The following is a 25,165-nucleotide window of genomic DNA, read 5'->3' as shown; positions in this document are numbered from 1 at the left end:
CTTAAGCGTTTATTACGTTTACATTGTGCATCAGCGTCATTTAGCGCATATGAAGAGCCCACAGAGACCAGGAAAAAGCTGCAGCGTGTAAAATGCAAACAGAAAATTTTAGAGGTTGCCACTTGGAAGGTGAGTAAACACAAAAAAAACATTTTATTTTATGGTAACGATGACTGTGATGGGGTTAAACACTTTCATTACAAGTTTTTTTAAGAGATTAGGTCCATCAAATGTATTAAAATGTTCTATTAGAAATTTTAAAGTATTACGAAAAACTAAATCAATCTGTATTTTTATTTTGTTAGTACTTGCAATGTGTTTGATATAAGAAATATGAAAGAGTACTACAGAATTTATTATCATTTTTATAATGATAAAGTAGATCCTGCGACTAATTTAAGACCTTGAGAAGATTTCTACATAGATTTCCACTTCTTGTATGAATTTTAATCATTTTATTATTTTTAAAAGGGGTTATTAGATATATAAGGTTTCTTGTGGTGTTTCTGGAGAGAATCTCCTAAGTAAAATGAAACAAATTTTGGTCCATTGACAAGACTAATAATGTCTTTTAGTTTTAGCTTCCAATTCAGTGTACCGTAGTAAGAAAGCACTTAGTGTACCACTGTTAAATATGTTAAATAAATATGAATTTAACGAATATGAATTTAATAGTTAGACAGTGAATTATTTCTCCAAATATCCAATACTTATAATGACGGACTTCCTTTTATTTTAAACATTACCAGTATTTTCAAGTTTTTAAGAATGTTGAAGAAAGAATTCTATTTGGTCACGTAGGTATATTTCAAAAGCTATCTCTACCGCATGTGCAAAGTAGAGTCACTGCATTTCATATAATGCATAGATGAGGATGATACTACAGAGCACACATTCAGCAATGAATTGCAAGTTGGTGGCTTCTACCCACAGGACGGTGACAGAAAAAAGAATGGAAAACAAAACAAACTGAGATCGTATAGCAATGTTTGCTGAAAAGATCCTGACTTGAACAAAGTAGCTATCAAAAGAAGGCAGTCTGAGCAAGTAGATGTATTATGCTATTATGAAAAGCAAAGCTAGTCACCTGAAGTAGCAAAGGGGCCTGGATGTAGGTCATACCGTTGATACTCTTAAATGACTATTAGCGAACCTATCTTAATGCAATACTATCGTAGTCTTAGGGCAGGATAAGGTCTATGGGAGTGAAGGGGAGGGTTTTAGCCCGTGCGTTCAGGCACTCACTTTCCGGGCCGCTGGATTGTGGTCAGTGCGTAGGTATTCCCATACTCCCCGCCGGACAAAATAAAGCGTTAGAGTTGCAATGGATTCGTTGATTATTACATTTATTTAATTTTATACAACTATTTATATAGATGCTTAGTACTAATTAATATTAATTAATATGGAATTATATTCTAATATAGACTTCTAATTTGACAGGCATGAGTTTTAAGCCTGGCACTTGCAGGCCAAACTAATTCTAATATAGAATTGCTCTATATTCTTCTAATATAGACTTCTAATTTGACAGGCATGAGTTCTAAGCCTAGCACTTGCGAAACGGAATATAAACTTATCAAAAAAATTCGAATATTTTCTTAGATCACTGATGATGAGTACTTCACAATACTCGAAACAGCGTTGTTTAAAGTCCGATAAGTTCGTGTAAATTAACTAAAATTTTTGTTGTTGTTCTTTTGTTTCTATTCGAGTCCTTCTAATTTATAGATAGTTTTTTTTCCGTCTTATGACGCGTCACATTCGGCAAGAAAAAATGAACATTAATTAATAAAATTAGTTGTTACAAAAAATACAAATAAAGTTTTCAAAAATGAAAGAATCGATGAAGACTCCGAATTTATCCGCTATTGGATAAACTAATATATATAAATTATTTGATATATGTCACTGAAATAATACTGCCAAGTTGGAACCAAAAATGAGTAAACTTATATTATTATTCTTAGTTTACATATTATTTATCTTTAAATGAAAGACTCATAGTTTGATTAATCATGCGTGTCAGTATCTTTTTTGTTTAGTGCCAATATCTATGGCAGATAAAAAAAAGTGGTGTGGGAAAATTTAAAGTCCGATAAGTTCATTAACTCAAATCATATTATTATTTAAAAATATAAGCTGATAATTTATTGTTGTTGTAATTATTTAGCGATTAGGTTTTAGTAATAAATAAGATTAAAGAATAAATTCAGATTAGTTTTCTTAATCAATATTGTAACCCAAAATAGATAAGATAAACTTGAAAGTCGTACCACACTATAAATGTCTTAATCAAAATAGTTTACTTTCTCGTGTTGAGTGTCACACACAGGTGACTTTAAGTTACTAAAAAAATATTTTTACTCTAAACACCAAAATTTATTTAAAATAAAAATCAAAAAATGCAGAAACTCAAATACACGCTGTGCGTACTTTTGGCGCTAATCTACATTTACACGCAAGTAGGAGTCGCCCAGACCAGTGAAGCGGACGATTTCGAGAAGCTAAAATCTCAATTCCTACCCAAGGAATATGCAAAGACCAATTTCACTTTCGAGGACGCCAAACGTTTGCTGCGTTTAAAGTGTAAAAAGGCTGGTGTAAATAAAGCGGAAATCTATGAGCAACTCGAACTTGCAGCCACGAAGCTGGTGCAATGTGTCAACAGCGTAGCAAATCTAACCGAGATACTGCAAGAAGTTGAGGCGGCACGTCCTGCGGGTGAGCTGGATGTTGTCTTTCAAAAATATTGCAATAGACAGCCACGTGCTGAACAATGTCTACGTGAATTCAACTCACAATTGCTGCCTTGCCTGAACTCGGAAGAACGTTCACAAAATGCTGTGATGATGCGTATAGTGACGTCACTACTGAACTTTATTTGTTACAAAAATGGAGACCAGATTGCCATGTTCATTGCTGAGGAAGGGCCCGAGTGCGTTGAGGCAAATAAAGACAATATACTAAACTGTATGAATGCTACTTTCTCAGCATATATGCCTAAAAATGGTTTACCGATAGAGCCTTTAAAGGAACTGCCCGATTTGGTTTTGGATCCCAAACAATGTATTAACTTTTATGATTTTGAGGAATGTGTAATTGGTTATTTGGAGAAATGTAACGAAATTACACCTGCCAATGTTGTTGAATCTATGTTCAGATATGTCAAGAACGAAACAAAGTGTCAGGTTGAAATTGATAAGGTGATTAGTGTCCGACAGCACATGCAACGGAATGATGGAGTCAGCAATATATTGGCTAAAGCTACTATTTTATCAGCTGTAGTAGTGACGTTGTTGTTGAAATATATTTAAGAAATGTTTGTTTAAAAATATGATTTCTTAACTAAAAATTTAATTAGTTTTATTGATAAGATTAACCTAAAAATTGAAGTAGATTTGCAGACAAAAAATTTACATTGACCTTAGGCACAACCGATTCCGAACTGAAAGTCATGACAATAAAGATATTTTTGTAAACAAAAATTTGACTAAATGGATTAGTTTTAATCAGTTTTTTCTGAATTACTCAGGATCAAAGAATTTGGTATATAAGTTTATTCTAAAGCAGTTGCTATTTATTTTTTTTTGCTATCTATTTCAGCTTTTAATACTAAATTCTTAAAACATTTTATGTATGTATCAAATATAATAATCAGCAATAAAGACTGATTTTTTTCTATTTCTTAAACTCATTTCTAACTAATAATTTACCTATAACCTTACTTCTCTCCGGTTAATGCTCAACTAATCTGTGCTTAGATTGAAAGCGCGACTGTTGCTTAATATAATATGTTATTGAGAGAACGTGTTATTATCACTTGAATTAAAATTAAAATTAGATTAAAAAATTTTAAATAACAAGCAAATTATATAGATATAGATATTATATAGATATATAGAGTTAAAGTTAATTTCGAAATCTTTGTATAACATTGGGCTTACACTCTAGAATTCCATTTATTTATCATAATTCATTTACAGTCTAATTGCAGTTTTATATGATTAGAAAATTATATTCTAAAGTCTAAATATTACATGCGCGTACTTTAATATGAATGAGATTAAAATGAATAAATATTCCGGACTTATAAAATACTCATATCTCTGACTGACATCCAAGGTAGTCACCATTTCGGTTGCATTTCGAACTAAAAACATACTCTGCAAAACTGATCGGCGATGGTTTAAAATAGATTTTTAAAATAAATAATAAATTCTTAGTGAATATATGACATATAAATATATAGTTTGAAATAACCGAATATTGAATTTGACTGGTGCAAGAATGCCTTGAAAAGCTAAACTTACTCGGCAAATTAAATAAGGTGATGATTCTCTGGGTACTGGGACATACTAGCTCACGCGGAAACGAATACGCAGACAAACTAACCAGGAAAGAAGCAGTTACACCAATGGTGGAACCCGAACCTTTTTGTGGATCAGGACATATCTCTTTTCTTTCATAAAAATGAAGAAGCATTAAAACAAAAGGAATTACTGGGATGTTATAATAATTTCTAAGGTACTAAGATGTAGTATTTACCTAATTTCTATAAAGGCATTATTTCTTTTTCATTACTCTTTAATACGTTTGTGAAAGAAAATTAATTGTTATAATTAGTTTTATGTAGAGGTTTTTCCGAGTTAGTGTAACTGGGCACTTTTCTCTTATTTAGCTGGGGGGATTTTACAAAGTCCCTCCTTTCTCTTTAACTAATTTATGTATTCTTCACAAGCTTCGCGATTATACGCTGACTGATCTATGATCTGCATACCGCCCCGTACGGCTAGTGATTACTCTGAGATTGGATAGTGCTATGTAGGGCAGCTTGTCAGTTTTCGCATATAGCTTCAAGGCGCTGTCCCTTATGAATTTTTTGACCGGGTCTATTTTGAGGTCTCTTAGCATGTCATTCTTGCGGATGTATCATGGCGCTTTAAAGAGTCTTCGGAGTGCTTGACTTTGGACAACTTGTAGTTTCTGGATAGTAGAGTTGACATCTTTTCTATACCCGACACACCCATAAAGTAGTACTGGTCTAATTATCTGGCTGTAGATCAACTTTCTGTTCTTAGCGCTAACGTTATTCTGCTTAGTACACTCAGAAAAATAGTAGGGTTGATTTAACCAGATTTTAACTAATACTATGTTTAGACATATTTTAACTTTGTAAAAATCTTAATTTCATCTTCCTTTCGGCGAAATTAAGTTGTTTTTTTTCAAACATAATTCAGTTTTAAAGTTAGAACAAAATTAAGAAAAATGGTCTTAACTTCGTTGAAACGAAGGCTGAAATTAAGTGACATTTCAAATGCATCTATGCGTAAGATAAATTTCTAGCAAAAGATAAAGTTTCTCAACGAAAAAGGAAAATTTTTTTAAAAATAAATGTCAGTGACAGTTGAGTTTAATAAAACCGGGAAAATATTTTGAAAGTAGTGCAAATTTTTAAATTTGTATATGAAGAAAAAACTGTAACTGGTTTTAATTTAAAAGTGAAGAATAATAATTTACATACCAGAAATGAAATAAAGCTAATAAAACTACAGAATGTCATCCTTATAATAATTAACTTTTAATATTTCCCAGATATAAATGGTGTTTGGAGCATATAATGTTCCAAACAGTCAATTTGTAAACAAAAAAACATATGAATTCCTTAATTTGGGGCAGTATGAACACTTTCGAAATTAACTTAATTTAATTTTTACGAAATTAAGAAAATTTGGTTGTCTGAATATAGTATAAACCACAGGTTAAAATATTCTTAATCGATGCATCATGTTGGTTGAACCACATCACATGTAGGTCTTTATATCTTCTTTATTCTCTAACAAAATTATTAGGATGACAGAATGTCATCCTTATAATAATTAACTTTTAATTGTTCCCAGATATAAATGGTGTCTGGAGCATGTAATGTTTAACAGTCAATTTGTAAACAAAAAACATATGATTTCCTTAATTTGGGGCAGTATGAACACTTTCGAAATTAACTTAATTTCATTTTTACGAAATTAAGAAAATTTGGCTGTCTGAATATAGCATAAACCTCAGGTTAAAATTTTCTTAATCGATGCATCATATTGGTTTTCATATCTTTTTTACCACATGAGCTCAAATTTCTCTAACAAAATTATTAGGTCAATTTAACTAGTATGTGGTTAGAGCAAAATTTTTCTGAGTGTACCTTATGATAAACAGGAATATTCTGATTACTGGAAAATACAACATAACTGAATTTAAAATGAATTTTTTGGATTTATAAAAAGAATTTTTACTTTTTTATAAAAATCTTTACCTTTACATTTATGTAAAAACTTTTATTTATATTTGTTAACAAATTTTTGTAATAATTATGACGAAGTTCTCATAATCTCAAATGGCTCCATTACGTGGATGGCATGGAGAAGCTGTCATCGTTTAAGTGAAAAATACTCAACAAACATTGAGGTTTCTTGTTTTTTTTTGTGTGTGTGTTGTGCAAATAGACAGACATCAGGTAAATATTTAGTCACATAAGAAATAGAAAAAGTATTTAAATGCCTCTATTGAGTTGGAAACTTCAACCGACTTACAGAGGTAAGTAAACACGCAAAGGTATTTCGTGTAAAAAAAGCGAAAATAAACTGCGAGATAATACTGAAAAGCGTAGGAAATCAAACAAATCTTTGAAATACACTGAATTGCAGCACAACTGATAACGATAACAACGTGCAAAAAGTTGGAATTTCGTAACAAATAAAAAAGGACTCTTTTTTCATCCACCACTGTGCCTTCCATAGCGAATCTCTTACCTTGTAGGAAATCCAAGCCCAATAAAAGTAGCGTTGAGTTTTTTTTTCTTTCAAATCATTCTTTTATTGTACATTTAGAAACTTTTTACAATATTTATTTTTTTTTTCCATTTTTGGCAAGGATACAGAATGCTAGCTGGCGAACATATTGAAAATGACAACGTGGCGTATGAGTAACGCGTACGGAGGCGCACTCGTAAATGAAGCGTTTTAAGGCAAAAATGTAAATAAGCACTCCTCAGTTTCTTAACCAATAACCAAAAAGTGACTTTATCTTGACAACGTCTAAAATGGAATTTTCATATCCTTCGTGCTTAGATATTTGTGTTGTGATAGCACTCTGGTGCAGGGATTGACGTGTGAGGTGTGTGTGGAGCATACCTACCACCTACGCCTTCATAAAATATTCAAACGAGGGCCAAAACTTTTCAGACGGAAATAAATATGCGAAATACTTTACTTTTTATTCTCTTCCGTTTATTTTGTTTGTTTTGTTGTTTGTTTTGTTGTGTTGTTTTGGGAAAGTTGTTGAAGGAATTTTTGGCAAAAGTTGCCAAAAGTTAAAAAGTAAAGTTTATAAAATTCCGAATACCGAATTCCGACTTGTCTTGTCGAAATGTAATCAATCATAAATTTTAATACACCATCACACATTGTCTATGCGAGTTGAGTTAGCAGTGATGACGAATATTGAAATTGACTAACTTTTTAAGTGTCGATTTTGTCGGTTTCCTTTGCGTGTTTTGTTTACAAAAGTATTGAATTGAATTAAATTGAAATTCAGTGCAAACAATATTCACACCCGAAGAAGGTATCTCATCTATACATTCATTCATACGTATGAATTTTAACAGCTGCTAAGTAAAAGACGGAGCCAAGTGGAGATCGGGATAATAAATCACTTAGAAATCAATTTTGGAAAAACTTTATTAAAAAATTCAAGTCAGTTTTTATTGACACTTAAAATTCTTAAAAAGTTGTACAATAAAATATGTTTGTATACACAATATATATGCATATGTTACATAAATTCGAGTCCATTATAAAAATACACGAGCCCATACATATATGAAAATGTTTTACTTTTGATTACATTTGAATAAATTCTTCAGGAATAGGAATAAATGGGGTACTAGTTCCTAACGAAGCAGAGCACTGCAAACAGATTAATCTTTTGTGCTGCAACAGACCCTAACCGAACAGAAGACATTCCGCTTTCCGAATGAAGGCCAGAATGTCGTTCGCTGAGGACCTCTTAGTGTCAGAAGGGGAGAGCAGTTTCCTCCTAGTGACCACCTCCTGGCCTAGATCAAGGCTGGATAGTCACAGAGAATATGACTCGAAGTCTCGTCTGTTTCTAAGCAAAGTCGACTCCAACCCTCCGGACAGACCTATTTTATTAAGTTGATAACGCAGTCAATGGTGACCCGTTAGATATCCCATCAGCAATCTCAACTCTGTTCTGCTGAAGAGGGATACCTTACCATAACTGTAGGGGTGAACCAGCTGTTTAGCCTGACGTTTGCCTCGACTGTCGCACCAATAGCGACTTCTCTTGGCTGAGATCCATTTCTCCATTAGAGACCTAGTTGTAGACCAACTTAATTCACAATAAGGTTCCGGTCCACAGATTTGAGTGGCAGATCCTGCCCTCGCAAGACTCGCAAGATTCTTTAATGCATCAACGAATTTTGAGTAGCACAGGTTTATCCACTTCACGATTCTGAAAGTTAACATAAATAATATAACTTACCACCGAGATTTTGTATAAACTTTTATTTCAGTATATGATGAGAATATCAACCTAATAGATTTGTCATAGGTATGAAATACAAAATCATTCAAATAGCCTCGACAAGACATCTTATAGTGCAAATTTTAACTGCTGGAACATTGTAATACTGGATTCACACGAGAGTTTTGTTCGTAATTTTAGCTGTCAAAAATTTGCATTTTTCATTGCAAGCAACACCAATTGACAGCTAAAATTACAAACAAGACTCTCGTGTGAATCCAGTATTACAATGTTCAAGCAGTTAAAATTTACTCGATTGGGTCAAATTCTTCAGATGTTAGAGAACGCGTTAAACTGCTTGAAGTGTTCAAATGGCTGGAACAGCTGATCTTGTTTATGTCAGCTTTTATTTTAATTTTGTGTTACATAAATCCGTTTAATAACTACATTATCTTAATGAAATTTTCGAACACAAGTATAATCAATCAGCAAAATAGTCAAAGATGTGAACAGCTTGAATAACATTTGTGACTTTAATCTGGATTAAACTTAGCATTATATACTAAAGTTAACTTTCAGAAAATAAAATAAGCTTACAGAGATTTTTACACAATTTTCAAGTTAAACGGAAAGATATAGAAAAGCTTTACTTAATAAAAATTGCGTTATAAACAACTTTTGTTTTTAAACAATTTAAGTTGAAAAATTAATTTGTATATATTTTTGGAATTTATTAAATTTACAAATAACAAGTAACTTACCCCGTAATAGTTTCCTTGAGTGAATACCATAGAAACAAAAAGTTTATATATATTCATATATTGTATTCATATATTGTTCATATACTATTGTATATTATTTGTTTTGTGTATTAATTTTTATGATTTTAAACATTTACCACACACTATATAAAACCATATATATGTATTAGCTGAATAGTTTGTACACTATTTCAATTTATATTTTACGGATTATTTTATTTCACTACATATTATTTTCAAAACTCTTAAAACATAAATAAAATTATTAATACATAATATAAGACTACTAAAAAATGTATAATAAAACTGTTTTAGTTATAGTGACAGTGGAATCAGGCAATGACGGAAAACAAATAAATTATTTAAATAAATATAAATTAATAACAAAATTAATTAATATATTGAGTATTGAGTGACTTACCCCGTAATAGTGCCTCAGATTTAATACTCGTATAGAAACAATAGACTTTCGTATCGTTTTGAATATTTCATATCTCGATTTATACATTTTCCACTGACTTTATAATATATAATTAAATTGCGATAGCATTTTTATTTTATTTTTATTAATTTTATTTTTATTATGTTGTGATTAAAATATTTTTATTAAATATCATTGATTTTATATCGATATACATTTTTTTTGAATTTGTTTAAAACATAAATACAAATATTGTATATTTATGTGATTACATTATAAACATTTATAAAAAAAAACAGTTTGCAATAATAATAGTAAAATTTATTAAATTAAAATTAAAATACTAAAATAGAATAATTTTCTTGGTTCTAATATAAGTACACTAATTATTTCAATTTTTATAAAATAATGATAAAATTATTTCAACTATAAAGAAATTGAATAACTTTCCCCGTAATATACATACGTAGTATGTACATATACATATATACATATAGAGAAACGATCGGTTTGACATTGCGTATATTGTAAGTTTGGTTATTTTCTTCTTTAATATTTTACACTCGTTATGTTATAAATACGAGCAAATTATAATCGAATTCCCCCATTTTTAATAATAATTTAAATTTAATAATTTAATTTTATTTAATACTAATCATATTATTTCACTACATATATTGCAGTTAAATATGTATAAGAAAACCGTCGTCATTTTAATAAAAAAGTCAATCACCAAGCAATGATAGTCAACAAAAATAATGATAAAATTATTTTAAATCGAAACTAAAACCGGAATTGAAACAATTCCTGAGCTCCACGAAAATCGCACTCAGTAATTGTGTATTGATTCATAACCAATGAACACCCCACAAATTTTTAGAATGAATTGAAAATTGGAACATATTACGAAGCTTACAAGGAAAGCACAACAATGCAAGAAGTTATCTCTTGCAAAAATAATAAATGCTATAAGATATTGCAAGTTGTTTTTTAATTTGTAGAGCTTTTGCCCAAGTGAACCATCAAGAGTTTCGCAACAACAATTTGCCTTAACTGATCAACACATATTTTCATATTTTTTTGATGCCACATATTTTGTTATAATATTAACAGTAATTAAAACAATGCTGTTACAGCAAGTAAGAACAGAACATGCATTTGGAGTTGTTGTTTTTTATGGTGGCTTTGAGATAGGCAAAGGAAATTGTTGGTATTTTTTTCTGCTTAAGCAGCAACATTCCATGATGTATGGAAGAGGGGTTGATAAGTTATGAATCACAATACGCAAATGATTAGTGCGTTTCTCTTTGAGCTGAGCAGTTGTTCTAATTTCGGTTGTAGTTTCGATTTGTTGACTGTCATTGCTTGTTGATTGACTTTTAATTGAAATGACAATGGTTTTCTTTATAAAAATTTAGGTGAAATATGTAGTGATATAATATAATTAGTATAAAATTAAATTAAATAATTATTAAAAATTTAAATTCGATTATAATTTACTAGTGTTTATTAACGAGTGTAGAATGTTTAATATAAAATAACATAAATTACAACGTACATAATGTGAAACCGATCGTTTTTATATATGCGTTCACTCAACGGTACTAAGTATATTACGGGGAAAGTCAAGCAATTTGTTTATAGTGAAAATAAATTTTGTCATTGTTTTATAATAAGTTAAATAATTAGTGCATTTTTTTTAGTAGTAAGAAAGTATTATAATAATAATTTGTTAGTAAGAAAGTATTGTATTTCGGTTTTAATTTTAATTTAATAAATTGTAATGATTAGTTCTATTATCATTATCCAACGATTCCATAATAAATATTTTTAGTGCAATCATGTAAGAATACTTATATAGAATTCTTATATTCTTAACAAATTCAAGAAAAATGTGTATGAAAATAAAATCAATTATATTAATATAAAATATTTTAATACACATTATAATAGTGAAATAAAAATGTTATTACAATTTATATTTATTTTATATAGTGAGTGGAAAGTGTGTAAATCAAAATATCAAATATGCAAAACAATACGAAAAAGGTTACTGTTTTTATGCAAGCATTCAATCAACGGCGTTATTACGGGGTAAGTCACTCAATACCAATATATATTTAAATTTTTATTATTATTTTATTATTATTATTTTATATTAAAATGATTAATTATTATTTAACTATTATTATTATTATTTTATATTAAAATGATTAATTTGGTTTTCTTTGAGTTAAGAAATTACTTTAATTTCGGTTTTAATTTTGCTTCGTTAACTGTTATTGGTTGATTCGATGATTACTGTACCTAAAACGGTTTTATTACATATTTTTCAGTAAAAACATACAAAAATATTTATGTTTTAGGAGCTTTAACAAAACAAAATAATTAGTATTTTACATTTTAAATATTTTAAAAATTATAAAATGAATAATTTATATATTATATAGTAAGTAAAAAATGTGTAAAATCATGAACAAACATATTTACATATACATTCATATGTAAATACGAATACATATTATATGTATATATTGAAATTTATTGTTTCTATATAAGTATTTATTCAATGATACTAACATACCTAGGTAAATCACTTATTATATCTATATTTGAGCAATTTTCTTCAGATACAAATTCTAATTAATTTTTTCAATATAAATGTTTTAAGAACAAAAGATCTTTATAACTCAGTTTATATCACCTAAATTTGTATTTTTAAATTCAATATAAATTTTTTATGATATATGTATGGTATGTCAACTGATATTTGCCTGGTATTAAAAAGGGTGTTTCCGTGATGAACATTCTTTACTAAAAAAAAGTAGAACTTCTATATGTAATGTTTAGATTAAAATTTATATAGAATTTTACTACTCGAATTTACTACTTGGCTTAGATTTTGTTCTCCATTAAATTCGAATATTAGAAATGTAATATACAAATATACATTTGTTCTGGATTCCAAGATTTGCAATGTTGTGAACTAAAAGCAGACTTAAATTTGAGACTTAGAGCCAATAATCCGTCTGCCTCCACTTTAAATCATAATAGTTCATAATAATTGATTTTAAGGTATAAACCATATTTTCAATACAATATATGTATCAATCATCTTATTTTGTGTTGTGTTATTAATAAACATTTTTTTGTGGGTATAACCAATCGTCAAAACTAATGTTTACTTTATGAATATAATTTTTCTTATGATATAGTATTAAATATCTATAATTTAAGACTTCTGTAATATATAAATAAATTGGGTTCACATATTACTAATTAGAATTGCATATTATCGAATTAATTAAAAATTATATACCTTTTATTAGAAAGAATTCCTAATGGCTCGAAAGCAAATCATATGGACTTCATCAAACCAATTTAAAAGTAAATTAACTTTTTAACTCAGTTATGAAATGTTTATACCGTCGGGTATTATTGTACGATAAATTTTCTTATTTTAACTTTATTTAAAGTTGAACGAATTTAATGACATTGCATGGATTATCTGATTTGTTTATATACTAACTCATTTATTTTTGTTTTTCCTTATGAAAACATCATTTAAACGTTATGTGTTTAATTTAACTGCACGTAGCTGAGAGCTGTAAGGATGCAGATAAATAAAATAAGCATTTGGATAATTGTCACACCTGCTTTACAAACACTCGAAAGCGCACATCCCGATGCTCTTGAAATGCTGAAGTTGCGTTTGTTATTCTATTTGTTCATATATCACATCCATTTTGCTCTACGGATCCTTATTAATTACGCACGACTGCCGTTTCACACAGAACGCATCCACACACACACACACATACATCCGTACACTCATACAGTTGTAAGTTGAAACTCACGTATATAAAGATTGTAAACCACTGCTACACTTGGCATTTAACCTGTCAGAATTATGTACAGTCAATGATTTTAATTTGGTTAGTGATGTAGAATTTTTGTATGCATTGCATTGTAAGTAATCGGTTTTAAAAATTGTAGCGTCAAGAAATAAAACTAAATGTTGCATTTGTTATTTTCGACTTAATAGCTTAAGCTACTTAAATTTGTGTTAATCTTTGAATGCAATCAGCTGTTTGATCTACTTAGTTGCCAATTCAATATAAATGAAAATAGTATCGAAAGTGTAAAATAATTAATAATAAATTTAAATGATTACAAAATAATAATAATATAAGAAAATAAATATTGTTTTATCCGAGATCCTGCCGTGTTGGCTTAATAGCACGCTATTCTCAACACTCGTATTAAGATAATGCACATAATTATGTATTTTTCTTTATTCTTCTAATGAATAAATACCTCATTTCTACTTTCCGACAAACCGATTTTAACCATAATTCAAAATTTTTTAAAGCTCATCTTACACGTGCTTTATACTTATTCAGCGGTCTTGCGTGAGAGTGAGAAGTTGTTAGATATGTTTACAACTCTTTACATGTGGTCTAGAAATCACATGTAAAGCTGACCCTAAAATTCTTGGTTTGATTTACCCACTACTAAATCAATGCCAATATGTGACTTTATGTATACTCCTTATTTAAAAATCTCCGAGGGTACCAATTGGAAAAATGTGTATCGATATAACTTTCTGCTTGTTGAAGAATGAGGCCTATCTCAACCTTTGCTGTTCTTTGGATTACAGCACTCGGGAGAAAAATTTCAATTTCTCACTCAGTTAAAGCATAAATGCGGCTACTCTTTCTGTGTAGCTTTAGTGTTAAATTCCTTAAGAAACCTGGTAGGGTGTCGTAAGCGATGACAGGCTTGCTACCAGTTATACTCCAAAACAGTACATACTTTTAATAAATTTTATTTGTCTCGTATGACAAGTGTGCCATACTTGGGGAATATTTTAAGTACTTTCTCAAAGAGATAGGGCGGCAGGATTGGTAGCATAAAACAACTTTATTCAATTTAATGGTGAGCTTCGTTCCAATCGGTGCAGATTTTTAAGAAAATCTTGTTTGCTGGTATGAATAGAATTTTAACACTATTTCAAATACTATTAAAGTGGATACTAAAAAAAAAGTAATACTAAAACGTGAATTAAAGGACAGCTTAGAAAAGTTTGTTCTACAGTTACTATATAAGTAGTACTGCGAAAAGGTCAAAAAAAAAAAAATAGATAAACATTACATTTAAAAGTTATGAAGAGAGAGCCAGTGAGGTTACCGAATATCTTCAAAAATAACATTAAAATTGGTATTGAATTGTAGACGATATGAACTTTCAGAAGAGTTTGATATGGAGATATTGTAATAGAAAAACCGAGAATACGGTAAGGTCTAGAAAAAAAGAGAGAGAAGATTCTATTTCAGTTTAATACATTTACATTTTGGGTTTGCTGATTTCTCAACCTCTAATATGCTTGTGCTTATTATTAGTGGTCATCTGCATTTCATGTAATGTACATGTCCAATTTTTTTGTCTGTTTGACTCCAATTTGTTTAGTATTAGAAAGTATTGTGTTTTTAATAATTTAGATCCACTTTATGTTTCTAGAGATCACTTTTTCTTCATGGGATGTGCTTTTCATATCATTTTAAGACAATCTGCCCAGTATTCATCTCGAGAGTCCTAAAGCGACAGCAAAGGTATATTATTCTGCTTCTACTCTTTAGTTGAGATTTTCAACGATACCTATGTATTTATATATTGATGTTGTTACATTTTATTCCTTATTTAAGTTCGTTGAGTTCTTTATATATTCGTTGTGAGTAGGATACGATTACCGACACTTTTTTGACAACACTAACTAATAAATAGATATATAAATATTTATATATTCGTATATTGGGGCTTAAATCACTATTCGAATATATGTGTCACTGCTGTTGGTCACAAGTTTAAACCATAAAATTCTTAAATTCCGTTACTTATCCAATCCTCAGAGTTGATTTATTTTGTTTTTGTAATAAAGAGGAAGTATTTTATATTTAATTTATTGTACGTAGGAAGATATTTTCTGTATTTAGCACGTATGTTTGCATTCACTTATGTGCCATTTAAACAGCACACATGTTAGAGTGAGTATGTGACTTTGAGAGTGAATGTATCTGTGCGTTGTTAGGTGACCTGCACTTGCTGGAAGTGTCATATATTTTATGGTTTGGTAAGTGTATCAACATATTTCCACCACTTCGTATTCTGAATCCTCAATATCCACTAGGTTTCCATATCTCTGTAACTCGGCATCTCCGTATCTCTGCATCCTGGTATATTTGTTTTGCTGTTTACATTAAGTATTTACGTGAACACGTAATACATATGATCTGTGGCTTAGTGACTATATGAGTTACCATGAGAACTGTGTATTCACGTACGTATATAACTACGAGTCTATATATATCTATATTGTATATATTGTATTTAATAGTGGTTTTTGTTGTATTGCATAAATTCTTGAGTTGAATTAAGTTGTCTGTGAAAGCCACAATAACCTTTGGTCAACAATTGACATTTTCAACACTAACTCCTGTTTGAGTCGAGCAAATAAAACAATTGACATTTTACTTGGTGAAGTGGTCTTAATTGTGAATTATTGCCTTTTATTGCTCGTACAAAAAATACTGAAATTTGCTGATGTTTCTTTACACTTAATGGGAAACTCAATCGTTTTTAAGTACTCATCCGGTAGGATGTCTGAAATATTTCCTCAGTTAGCAAATATATATGAAAAATTTTGTAGAAATTCAAATATCAAATTCTTAATAAATAAAATGGGTAGTTAAGTGTAGAATATTATTCTGCCATTATTTTTATGTCGGATTTTCGTTACTGATTTTATATAGTGTTGGACGTAATGTTCATTTACATAAAATTAGAATGCATCTTATCTATAATCTTTGAAAGTATTTATCTGTTTGTAAAAAACATTTTATTTAAAAAATTGAAACCAAAGTTTTATGAAAGTGACTGAGTGCTTTGTGTTTTGAAATATTACTTACTTACTTACTGCTGTCTTTCTCTCCTAGTGGAGCATAGGGAATCGGCGGTTGTCATCTGGATACTCAAACATGAATTTGACGCTTCCGCATCCGATGCCTCTGCTGCCATGGCAGGAGGATTAGCTGTCAACCGGTTACTACGTGGAGATATAGTTCTGCTCTGATTTTGATTCATGTTTGTTACGAGTGTATGTAAAGTTTAGTCGATGAGTGATGGGTTCAAAGACTATGGTAACCCGCTTTCTAAGTGAGTTCAATAAGAGTTGATTGTTCTTACCCACTTCGTGATACGCGTTTCCTCCTCCTTTTTCAAGGAGTTTCAATATTAGTGATATATGGTGATATAGTGATTTTAGTGAAAAATTAGTAATATTGAAAAGTCTTCGGAGTTTTTGACACTAGATGGTGCTGGTACATATGCATTTGTCAGCACTAGTCCGATTAATCAAATGAACACAAGCTTGAAAAGTGACAATACAGGCTATATTTTTTTATAAAGGCAGTTTTGTAATTCGTTGCTCGTGTAAAAAATTATAGTGAGTAGAAAATAAGTTAAACATGTGAGAAAATACGCTATGTGATGCTGTATTGCTATAAAAATAGTGAAATTACTATAAAAATAAAATAAAGTTTGTGTTTTATATGTCATATATTTCATATTGATGATGCTATGCGTGAACATCCGGTGTTCAGGGAGTGGTTAGATTGATACTGTTGCTTAAATTTATATATTAAAGATGAATCATGCTTTTATCGATCAATTACTAACAAATCGGGTGATAGTTTGGTGAAGCAAGATCGACACTTAAGATTTTAGAAGATACCGGAAGAACTGCACATTAACCATATGGTAGTTTACAATTATTCAAAAGAGTAGACTACGCAAAGATGTTCGATTCTCGGGTAACACAAGAATTAAAACAAAGAAATTTCATTAACCGAATTACCATCATTAAAATGCTGTTTAAATTACAACGAAATGAAATCATTTTTAAAGCGATCATTACGGGTGATGGAGAATGGATTAAATACAAAAAAATTCAATTAATAACTAACAAGGTTATGTAGAGAATTTGGTAGGACTGGAAGAGAATTCTCTATAACGAGCTGCTACAGCTTGGTGTGACGGTGAATTCAGTCTTCTACTGCTCACAACCGAAGTAAAAATATCAGCGAAAAGCGATTCGAATTGGCCAATAAATAAGGAGTTCTGTTTCATTACGACAATGCTCGAAAAATATTGGTCAATTTTTTTGCTGATAAACCACAGTAGTTCTACACCGATGAAGCTATCTGAAAAATGGCAAGAGGTCATATATAATAATGACCAATATGTACATGATTAAAATCGATATTTTAATAAAGAAAATTTTTGTGCAGAATGTACCAAAAAATGGTGGATATTTTTTAATATAAGTTTATCACTTGACATAATGAATTTATGTGTATATGTATATAAATTAAACTTTGTCTCTTATAATGAAATTTTTTTCTATAACTGATATGTTTTAATAACCTTTAAAAAATGCTATCAGAAATTATTTTTTCAAACTTAATGAAGAGTTCGTTCTTCATATTGATGCTCTCTTTAATGACAATCTCAGCTCTTCACATTCTGAACATTTTTTAAAGTATAAAAGCGTTCATTTCAAACCAGTCTCATTCAGTAAATTTCTGTCGGTTGACATTAAAACGCGATATTCTAGAATCTAGATAAAATATTTATTGTGTCTAATTGTCATTTATTAAAGTTTTGATTATTAGATAAAAATTAAAAAAAATCCCCAACAAAATGACGAATTCAAGTTTATTGATGTTTTGTTGTTTTTTATTTGTGACATTAGTTTTTTTAACATGTGAAGCTGCCGGTATTCACCGTAAGTGAACTTGAAGTAATTTTATTAATTATAATTAATTTATGTTTTTTAATAATGTTTGACTTTGTTAATTAAGCAATTAAGTAAACGTGTTTTTTTATTAAATCTTATCAGCTGTTCCCAAAGATTGTCCAGCAAATGAATTCTATACTTGTGGAGGAGCTTGTCAAACTGAATGTGCTACGCTTGGTGAACCATGCCTCATCGTGAATATTAAATGTAATGACGCCTGCTACTGTAAAGAAGGATATGCTCGTGATGCAAATGGACGTTGTATACCAATTAAAAAATGCTCGAAAAAAAATTAATAGATAAAAAAACTATTTATGGAACACTTTATGAGAAAATGTGTTTCAACCCCTTCACATGATGTTTAATATGAAATTGTGTTTTAAAAAATAATATATAAAGAACTATGTATATTATATAAAAAAATTTAATAAAAATTAAGTTTTATTTAAATTTTAATTTTTTTTACTCTTTCTTGGCAATTGTTTGTTTTTAGTGAGACAAAATAAGTAAAACCAATATTACCTGTACTTCAGTTTAGTTCTTACATTTAGTTCGGACAAATAATTGACATAAAACTCCATATAAAAATGTTTAAGTCGAAGATTTATTGAATTTTTATGCAAAATAGATTTCAGTTCTACGTTTAACAGAGACAGAAGTTAAAAGAGCGTCCAGACTTTTGTGATTTAATCACTTTGTTGATTAGATAGCTATGAATATCCTTAATATATTATAGTTAATTTTAACAAAAAAGGCTACTGAAAAACATTATATTATAGACTAAAAAGTGTTAAAATGTTGAAAACATTATCAAGAAACTACTGTCAAAAAAACTTTAGTAGTTTATAGAATCTAAGAATTAAAAAGAAATAAAACTAAGCAGCAAATTTTTGTAAATTGAAATTTTGAATTTGACAACCCTGATTTTGCTGTCATATGGTTTCTTTGTCGAAGTAAATTTTCATATGCTCATTATTAAAGAAACGAGTTTACAATACGGACCAACATGATTTCGTTCGGAAAATTTTTTAAGTTATCTGCGTGCAATATTGCAAAATTAAATAATGTTCGTTTTTCGTCAAGTTATGAGAAAACTCGCAAAAATTTAATGCTTACAAAAGACTCTAAGGTCATAGTACAGGGCTTCACAGGTAAGCAAGGTACATTTCATTGCAAGCAAGGATTGGAATATGGCACAAAATACGTTGGCGGTACTAATCCTAAAAAGGCGGGTACTAAGCATTTAGACCTACCAGTGTTCGGTTCAGTAGCCGAAGCCAAAAAGGCGGTTGATCCACACGCTAGTGTTATTTATGTACCACCACCGGCTGCGGCCGCAGCAATTATGGAGGCTCTTGAAGCTGAAGTACCATTAATAGTTTGTATCACAGAAGGTATACCACAGCAGGACATGCTTCGTGTTATAAACGCTTTAGGGACGCAGGAAAAATCACGATTGGTTGGACCAAACTGTCCGGGTATTATTGCGCCAGAATGGTGTAAAATAGGTATTATGCCTGGCATGATACACAAACGTGGAGTCGTCGGAGTTGTATCTCGTTCCGGTACCTTGACATATGAAGCTGTACATCAGACTACTCTCGCGGGCTTGGGTCAAACATTAGTGGTTGGCATTGGCGGTGATCCATTCAATGGTACTAACTTCATTGATTGCCTTGATATATTTTTAAAAGATGACAGTACACACGCAATTATAATGATTGGTGAAATTGGCGGTGATGCAGAGGAAAAAGCAGCTGATTTCCTTGCAGCATATAATTGTGGTCCGAAGGTTAAACCCGTTGTGAGTTTTATTGCTGGACGAACTGCACCACCTGGTCGTCGTATGGGTCATGCCGGTGCTATTATTTCTGGAGGTAAAGGTGCAGCACCGGAGAAGGTAGCAGCATTGGAGAAAGTCGGTGTACGTGTTGTAGATAATCCAACAGGAATGGGCAAAGCTCTATCTCAACTAATGAAAAAGAAGGAAGATAAGAAGGATGAGAAATGTAAGCGTAAATAAAGTTTTGATTAAGTTAATGACAATGGTTTCTTCTATTTATTTTATGACTGTTTATATTGATAATGAAAGAAATAAATGAATGAGTAAATTGATATGTGTTAGTGTTTTGCTGAGTTGCATTAAATAATTTAAGGGGTTGTGCCTTTGTCACAGATTATTAGTGCTACACGACATTAAAGTACTATAATATGTACTCTACTCTACTGTAAGTATGTCAATACTTGACTTATCAGTTTTGTTAATTTAAAGATACATTGATAATTTCTATGAAAGCGTAATAGTAGTAAAATTTAGCTTTGCTTTTGTGGATACATCCATCTCTTTCACATGAAGTAACGTTAGAAATTATTTATTATATAAATAATTTAAGTTATTGTTCTTAAAATTTAAAGTATGTGTGATTTTGGATTATTTTATTATAGGAGAGAAATTTGAAACATCTTCAATTGGCATCTTTAGGAACTAATCAGAACAACTATAATATATATACAATTTACACTATAATATATAAATACAATATATTTATACAGTTACACTAAGACAATGTACAAGACTAATCACCTGAAACAATAGCGGAGCTTGGACGCAGGTTACACCGATGGAAGTCTTCAATGACTAATAGTGACCCTACCTTGAAGTAATACTAATGTTGTTCCGAGGTAGGACAATGTCTCTAGGAATGAAGGGAATATGGTTTAGTCCGTGCAAGTCGAACACTAACTTTTTGGGGCGTCGGATCGTGGTCAGTGCGTAATCTTTCATTTCCTCCAAGCCGCACAAAAAAAAAAATATATTTATACTCTAATTGTGTAGCTAACTTTATTCTTGTGCGTAGAATTAATACTGACATTTTGTAAGATTTAAAGGATTATTAATAGGATAACACTCTTGGAAGCTAAATAGGTCAGACAGACAGTGCTGTTATGTAGTTATATATGACTATTGGCTACGCGAGTAACTTAGAGACCTATATGATAACTAGCTTGGGTGGATTCTTACTTCACGGTCAACGAGAGAGGGATCTTTAGATGAAATAAAGGTTCACCGAAGTTATTGCGTTGTTACTAGTGGGTATCTGACTGAGATAAAACGGTTTGCTATATAATTGTGTCTATGTAAGATCAGCTATATTCACAAAAATGCACAAATTCTGTACCTTGAACTAGACCGTAGAGCAGTTGTGCTGACATTGTGGATGTAATTCGTTGGAAAACATCATTGTAAAGCGTACACATACAGGACAACACTCTTTGTGACTCCTAAAGCTAAATGATCACGTAAATAATTTTTCATCAAATCAAAAAAATTCCAATCTATTTTTATGTGTAATAACATCATACTTAAAGGTACTTAAAATTTTATTTATATAAGTTTAAGGTTTCTTTCCTGGTGCGCCACTAAAAAGCACTTAAATTGTAAATATGTTTTTATTATATATTCGTTTTAACTTAATCTAAAAAAGAAATAGTATTCTAATCTAAAGAACAGAATTGTATTTACATATCAAATAAATAAAATATTTATTGTTAATCTCATATCACAAAGCTCAACAATAATTCAGTTTAAATGCAAAACCCACATTTAGTACATTTGCTGGTGCAGTGTCTGAAGTGCATTTGGAAGTCAAGTGCGGAAAATATATTTACGATATTCCATAACGAAGCATCAGAATCAAACCACAAAGGACCAACTTCACATTAAAGTGTGCATAAAGTGCAGTGTTAAAGTTACAAGTTGCAATTACCATATAAACAACAAAAACAACAATAACAACAACAACACTTAGAATAACACTAACAACAAAGGAACACTAAACATTGTTTACATTGATGTATTTATATGTGACTTAAGCACTTTAGAGAACTTTAAGGGCGTGGCATATCAAAATATGCTTAGGGTTTTAGTTACAATAGAAAGTTATGTGTATTGCGATTTTCAAGCACTTTTCCAGTGGTTGTTGATACTTAAAATATTGTGGAAGCCTTTTACACTCGTTTGTGGATGGAGTATGAACGCAGAATAATTTAGTCTAGGTTAACTTCTTGGAAGAGAAGTGAAACCTATAAAAATAAGAAATTATTGCCGGGAAACATTATTTTGATGTTTTGGAAAGATAAATGCGGCACATCTCGTATTAACTACAAGTAAACATTAGAAGAAAATTTATATAAGGTTTGTAGGAATGAAATGGAAAGTATTTAATATGGACGATCCGTTGGAGCAGTTAAGACTACTGATACACTACTTAAACATTTTATGTGAAATTTGTTTAAAATTTCTTCTATATTTTTTAAGGCAACATTGTGATTATTATTTTTTCTTACGACAATGCTTATTAAATCTTTTAGATGGACTTAGTATAACCAAATCTTAAGTCTGATACCAAATGATAAATATCATCTACAAATAAAATATGTTTTAGTACCTACTATTCTAAAATCTAAGAATCCACAGAATTAATTAGTCATCTGGTAAAAGTTATATATACTATTGATATAATGTTATTCGTTTTTAGATATAATATTAGTAAGATCGAAGATCAGTACAGAAAATTATGAACGTTAAAAGAGTATTTAAAGATGTATTGTTAAAAAATTGTGATGTTCGTCTTAAATTTGCTCTGCATTTTGTTTAGATATCTTTCGGTTACTGTAAACTATGTCTTTCCATATATATCAGGAAGACCAACGTATTGAACGCAGGATTTTGAATAGTGTTTGGCTGAAGCTGAATGAACAAGTGCGACACCATAGTTAAACATCATATATCCGATCTGGCTTGTCTAAAGCGTTACAAAAAACATTTGTAATTAAAACGTAGATCCGACGATTGGAGGAGTAATAAATACACTTTTTTATGCTTGAAGTATTATTTAGTTTCGTATGACCCTAAATTATAATACTGTGATACTCCATCTTAGATAAGACACAGTATTTGTTTAAAGTAGTGGTACTATGATGAAGTAATATGGATTTCTTGGTTTCACAAGGTAATCAGATTTGATTAATTTGATGTTCATTGAGATTCTCAGATGTTATGAAATGGTTTTAATGTGATCTAAACATTATAATCAGAAAAACTTATCTCTTAAACTGAACTCATTACGATCGGTTGATGTGCGCGTTAAAATAACAGCTTTGAAGAAAACACAATCAGTACAAGGTCTACACAAGGACATCCAAGACAACTACTCTACTCTGGATCGATTGGTATTCACCGTAGTAATTATATATCTAAATATTTCATTATTGTTTGTTTTATTTTGAATTATCTTAACTATAATAAATTATAAACATTAAAAAACCAAATATAATATAAAATATATACTATAATAAATTATAAACATTAAAAAACCAAATAACGTCTTTGAGTATTTTGGACGCAATTAGAAATTTATTGTGACGATTCTGGATAGGCTGAAGATGCCCCAGCAATTATCAACGACCTTATGGAAAGTGTCTTAAACATTGTTTTGAAAAACTTGGAAAAAGTCTGTAGAAGACTTATGGGTGTTCTACAGGAATTATAAGTTAAGGAAATTCCAACAAGATTTCAAAATAATTATATTTTATGACAATTTCCGACTGGAAGAGAAGTAAGCATGGTGAAGAGTTGCATTAATTTGAATATTGGAACCTTAACGGCTATCGGAGGAAGCTCAATTAGCATTATTGTTGTTATTAAATTATAGCATGAGGATCTTTACTGTTGCATATAAAATATTGAAACTGTTTTAAATCGAATCTGTTAGATCAGTGATGTCCAACCTTTTTTTTGACCAAGAACTACTATGATATTTTGAAGTTGAAGAATAATAAACTATATTATTATTTTAATATGTTTCATGCATCTCTGCTATAATATATAATAAATTACATCAGTGTATAGTATTACATTATATAGGCCATAAAATAAATATATAATTACTTGGAAATTGTTTGTGATTATTTTCTAATAAGTCAATTTGCAGTGGTCAAACCACGAGCTATGTATCCATATTTGTTAAATTTGATTCACGGACTATTTTTAAATCATCTCGTGGTCCACATGTGGCCCGCAGATGTTCTTATAAGGTTGTTAATGAGTGCTGTTTTTGAAAATTCGAATTACATTATTTAAAGTTACATATACTGTATACAACAGCGTTGTTTTCAAGCCTAGGTACAACCCTAAACCTATCCTGTCAACGTTTCAGGATAAATTCTTTATATCAGTGCGTAATTTCCTTCGTTGGCTGCAACGTTAAATTCAATGTATAACAAAATTTTTATCTTGAACGTAGTAAAGTTACATTTATCTTGGATGTAGTGAAACTCGGGGCACAATAGATGTTTTAGGTCGCAGTACATAATCCCTTTTTTTAATAATGTAGTGAAGCTCAGAGATGAGTACTATAAGTTAATATGAAAAATGATATTATTTCTAAATATGTAAATACAGTAATTATGGAAAATATAATATAACAATCAATAAAGATATTTTTACTATACTGTTTATTTTATTTAATATATTAATAATATTTTCATGAATTACATTAAGACCGAAAAGTTTTCGGAAATTCTCATTTA

At 30.1% G+C, this 25,165-nt stretch overlaps 3 protein-coding genes across 3 annotated transcripts; all 3 read left to right on the top strand.

The window, feature by feature from the left end:
- LOC119666548 (27 kDa hemolymph protein-like) lies at window positions 1–3,451 on the top strand (the record flags this gene model as incomplete). Its single annotated transcript, XM_038075831.1, has 2 exons — window positions 1–129; window positions 2,412–3,451. Coding segments are annotated over 2 exons (1,035 nt in total), but the record flags the coding sequence as incomplete, so codon positions are not given.
- Window positions 3,452–18,397: 14,946 nt separating this feature from the next.
- On the top strand, window positions 18,398–18,957 carry LOC119668881 (inducible metalloproteinase inhibitor protein-like). Its single transcript, XM_038078558.1, has 2 exons — window positions 18,398–18,562; window positions 18,677–18,957. Exons 1-2 carry the CDS (start codon window positions 18,478–18,480, stop codon window positions 18,868–18,870), a joined length of 279 nt encoding a protein of 92 aa, XP_037934486.1. The 5' UTR covers window positions 18,398–18,477; the 3' UTR covers window positions 18,871–18,957.
- Window positions 18,958–19,530: 573 nt separating this feature from the next.
- On the top strand, window positions 19,531–20,691 carry LOC119668871 (succinate--CoA ligase [ADP/GDP-forming] subunit alpha, mitochondrial-like). The gene has a single exon (XM_038078546.1). The coding sequence runs from the start codon at window positions 19,581–19,583 to the stop codon at window positions 20,595–20,597; it is 1,017 nt and encodes a 338-aa protein (XP_037934474.1). The 5' UTR covers window positions 19,531–19,580; the 3' UTR covers window positions 20,598–20,691.
- The last annotated feature ends 4,474 nt before the right edge of the window (window positions 20,692–25,165 follow it).

Source organism: Teleopsis dalmanni, chromosome 1 (assembly GCF_002237135.1).
Source record: "Teleopsis dalmanni isolate 2A chromosome 1, ASM223713v2, whole genome shotgun sequence".
NCBI lineage: Eukaryota > Metazoa > Arthropoda > Insecta > Diptera > Diopsidae > Teleopsis > Teleopsis dalmanni.
Note: the sequence above shows the minus strand (reverse complement) of the source record. Positions and strands in the feature narration are given on the sequence as shown.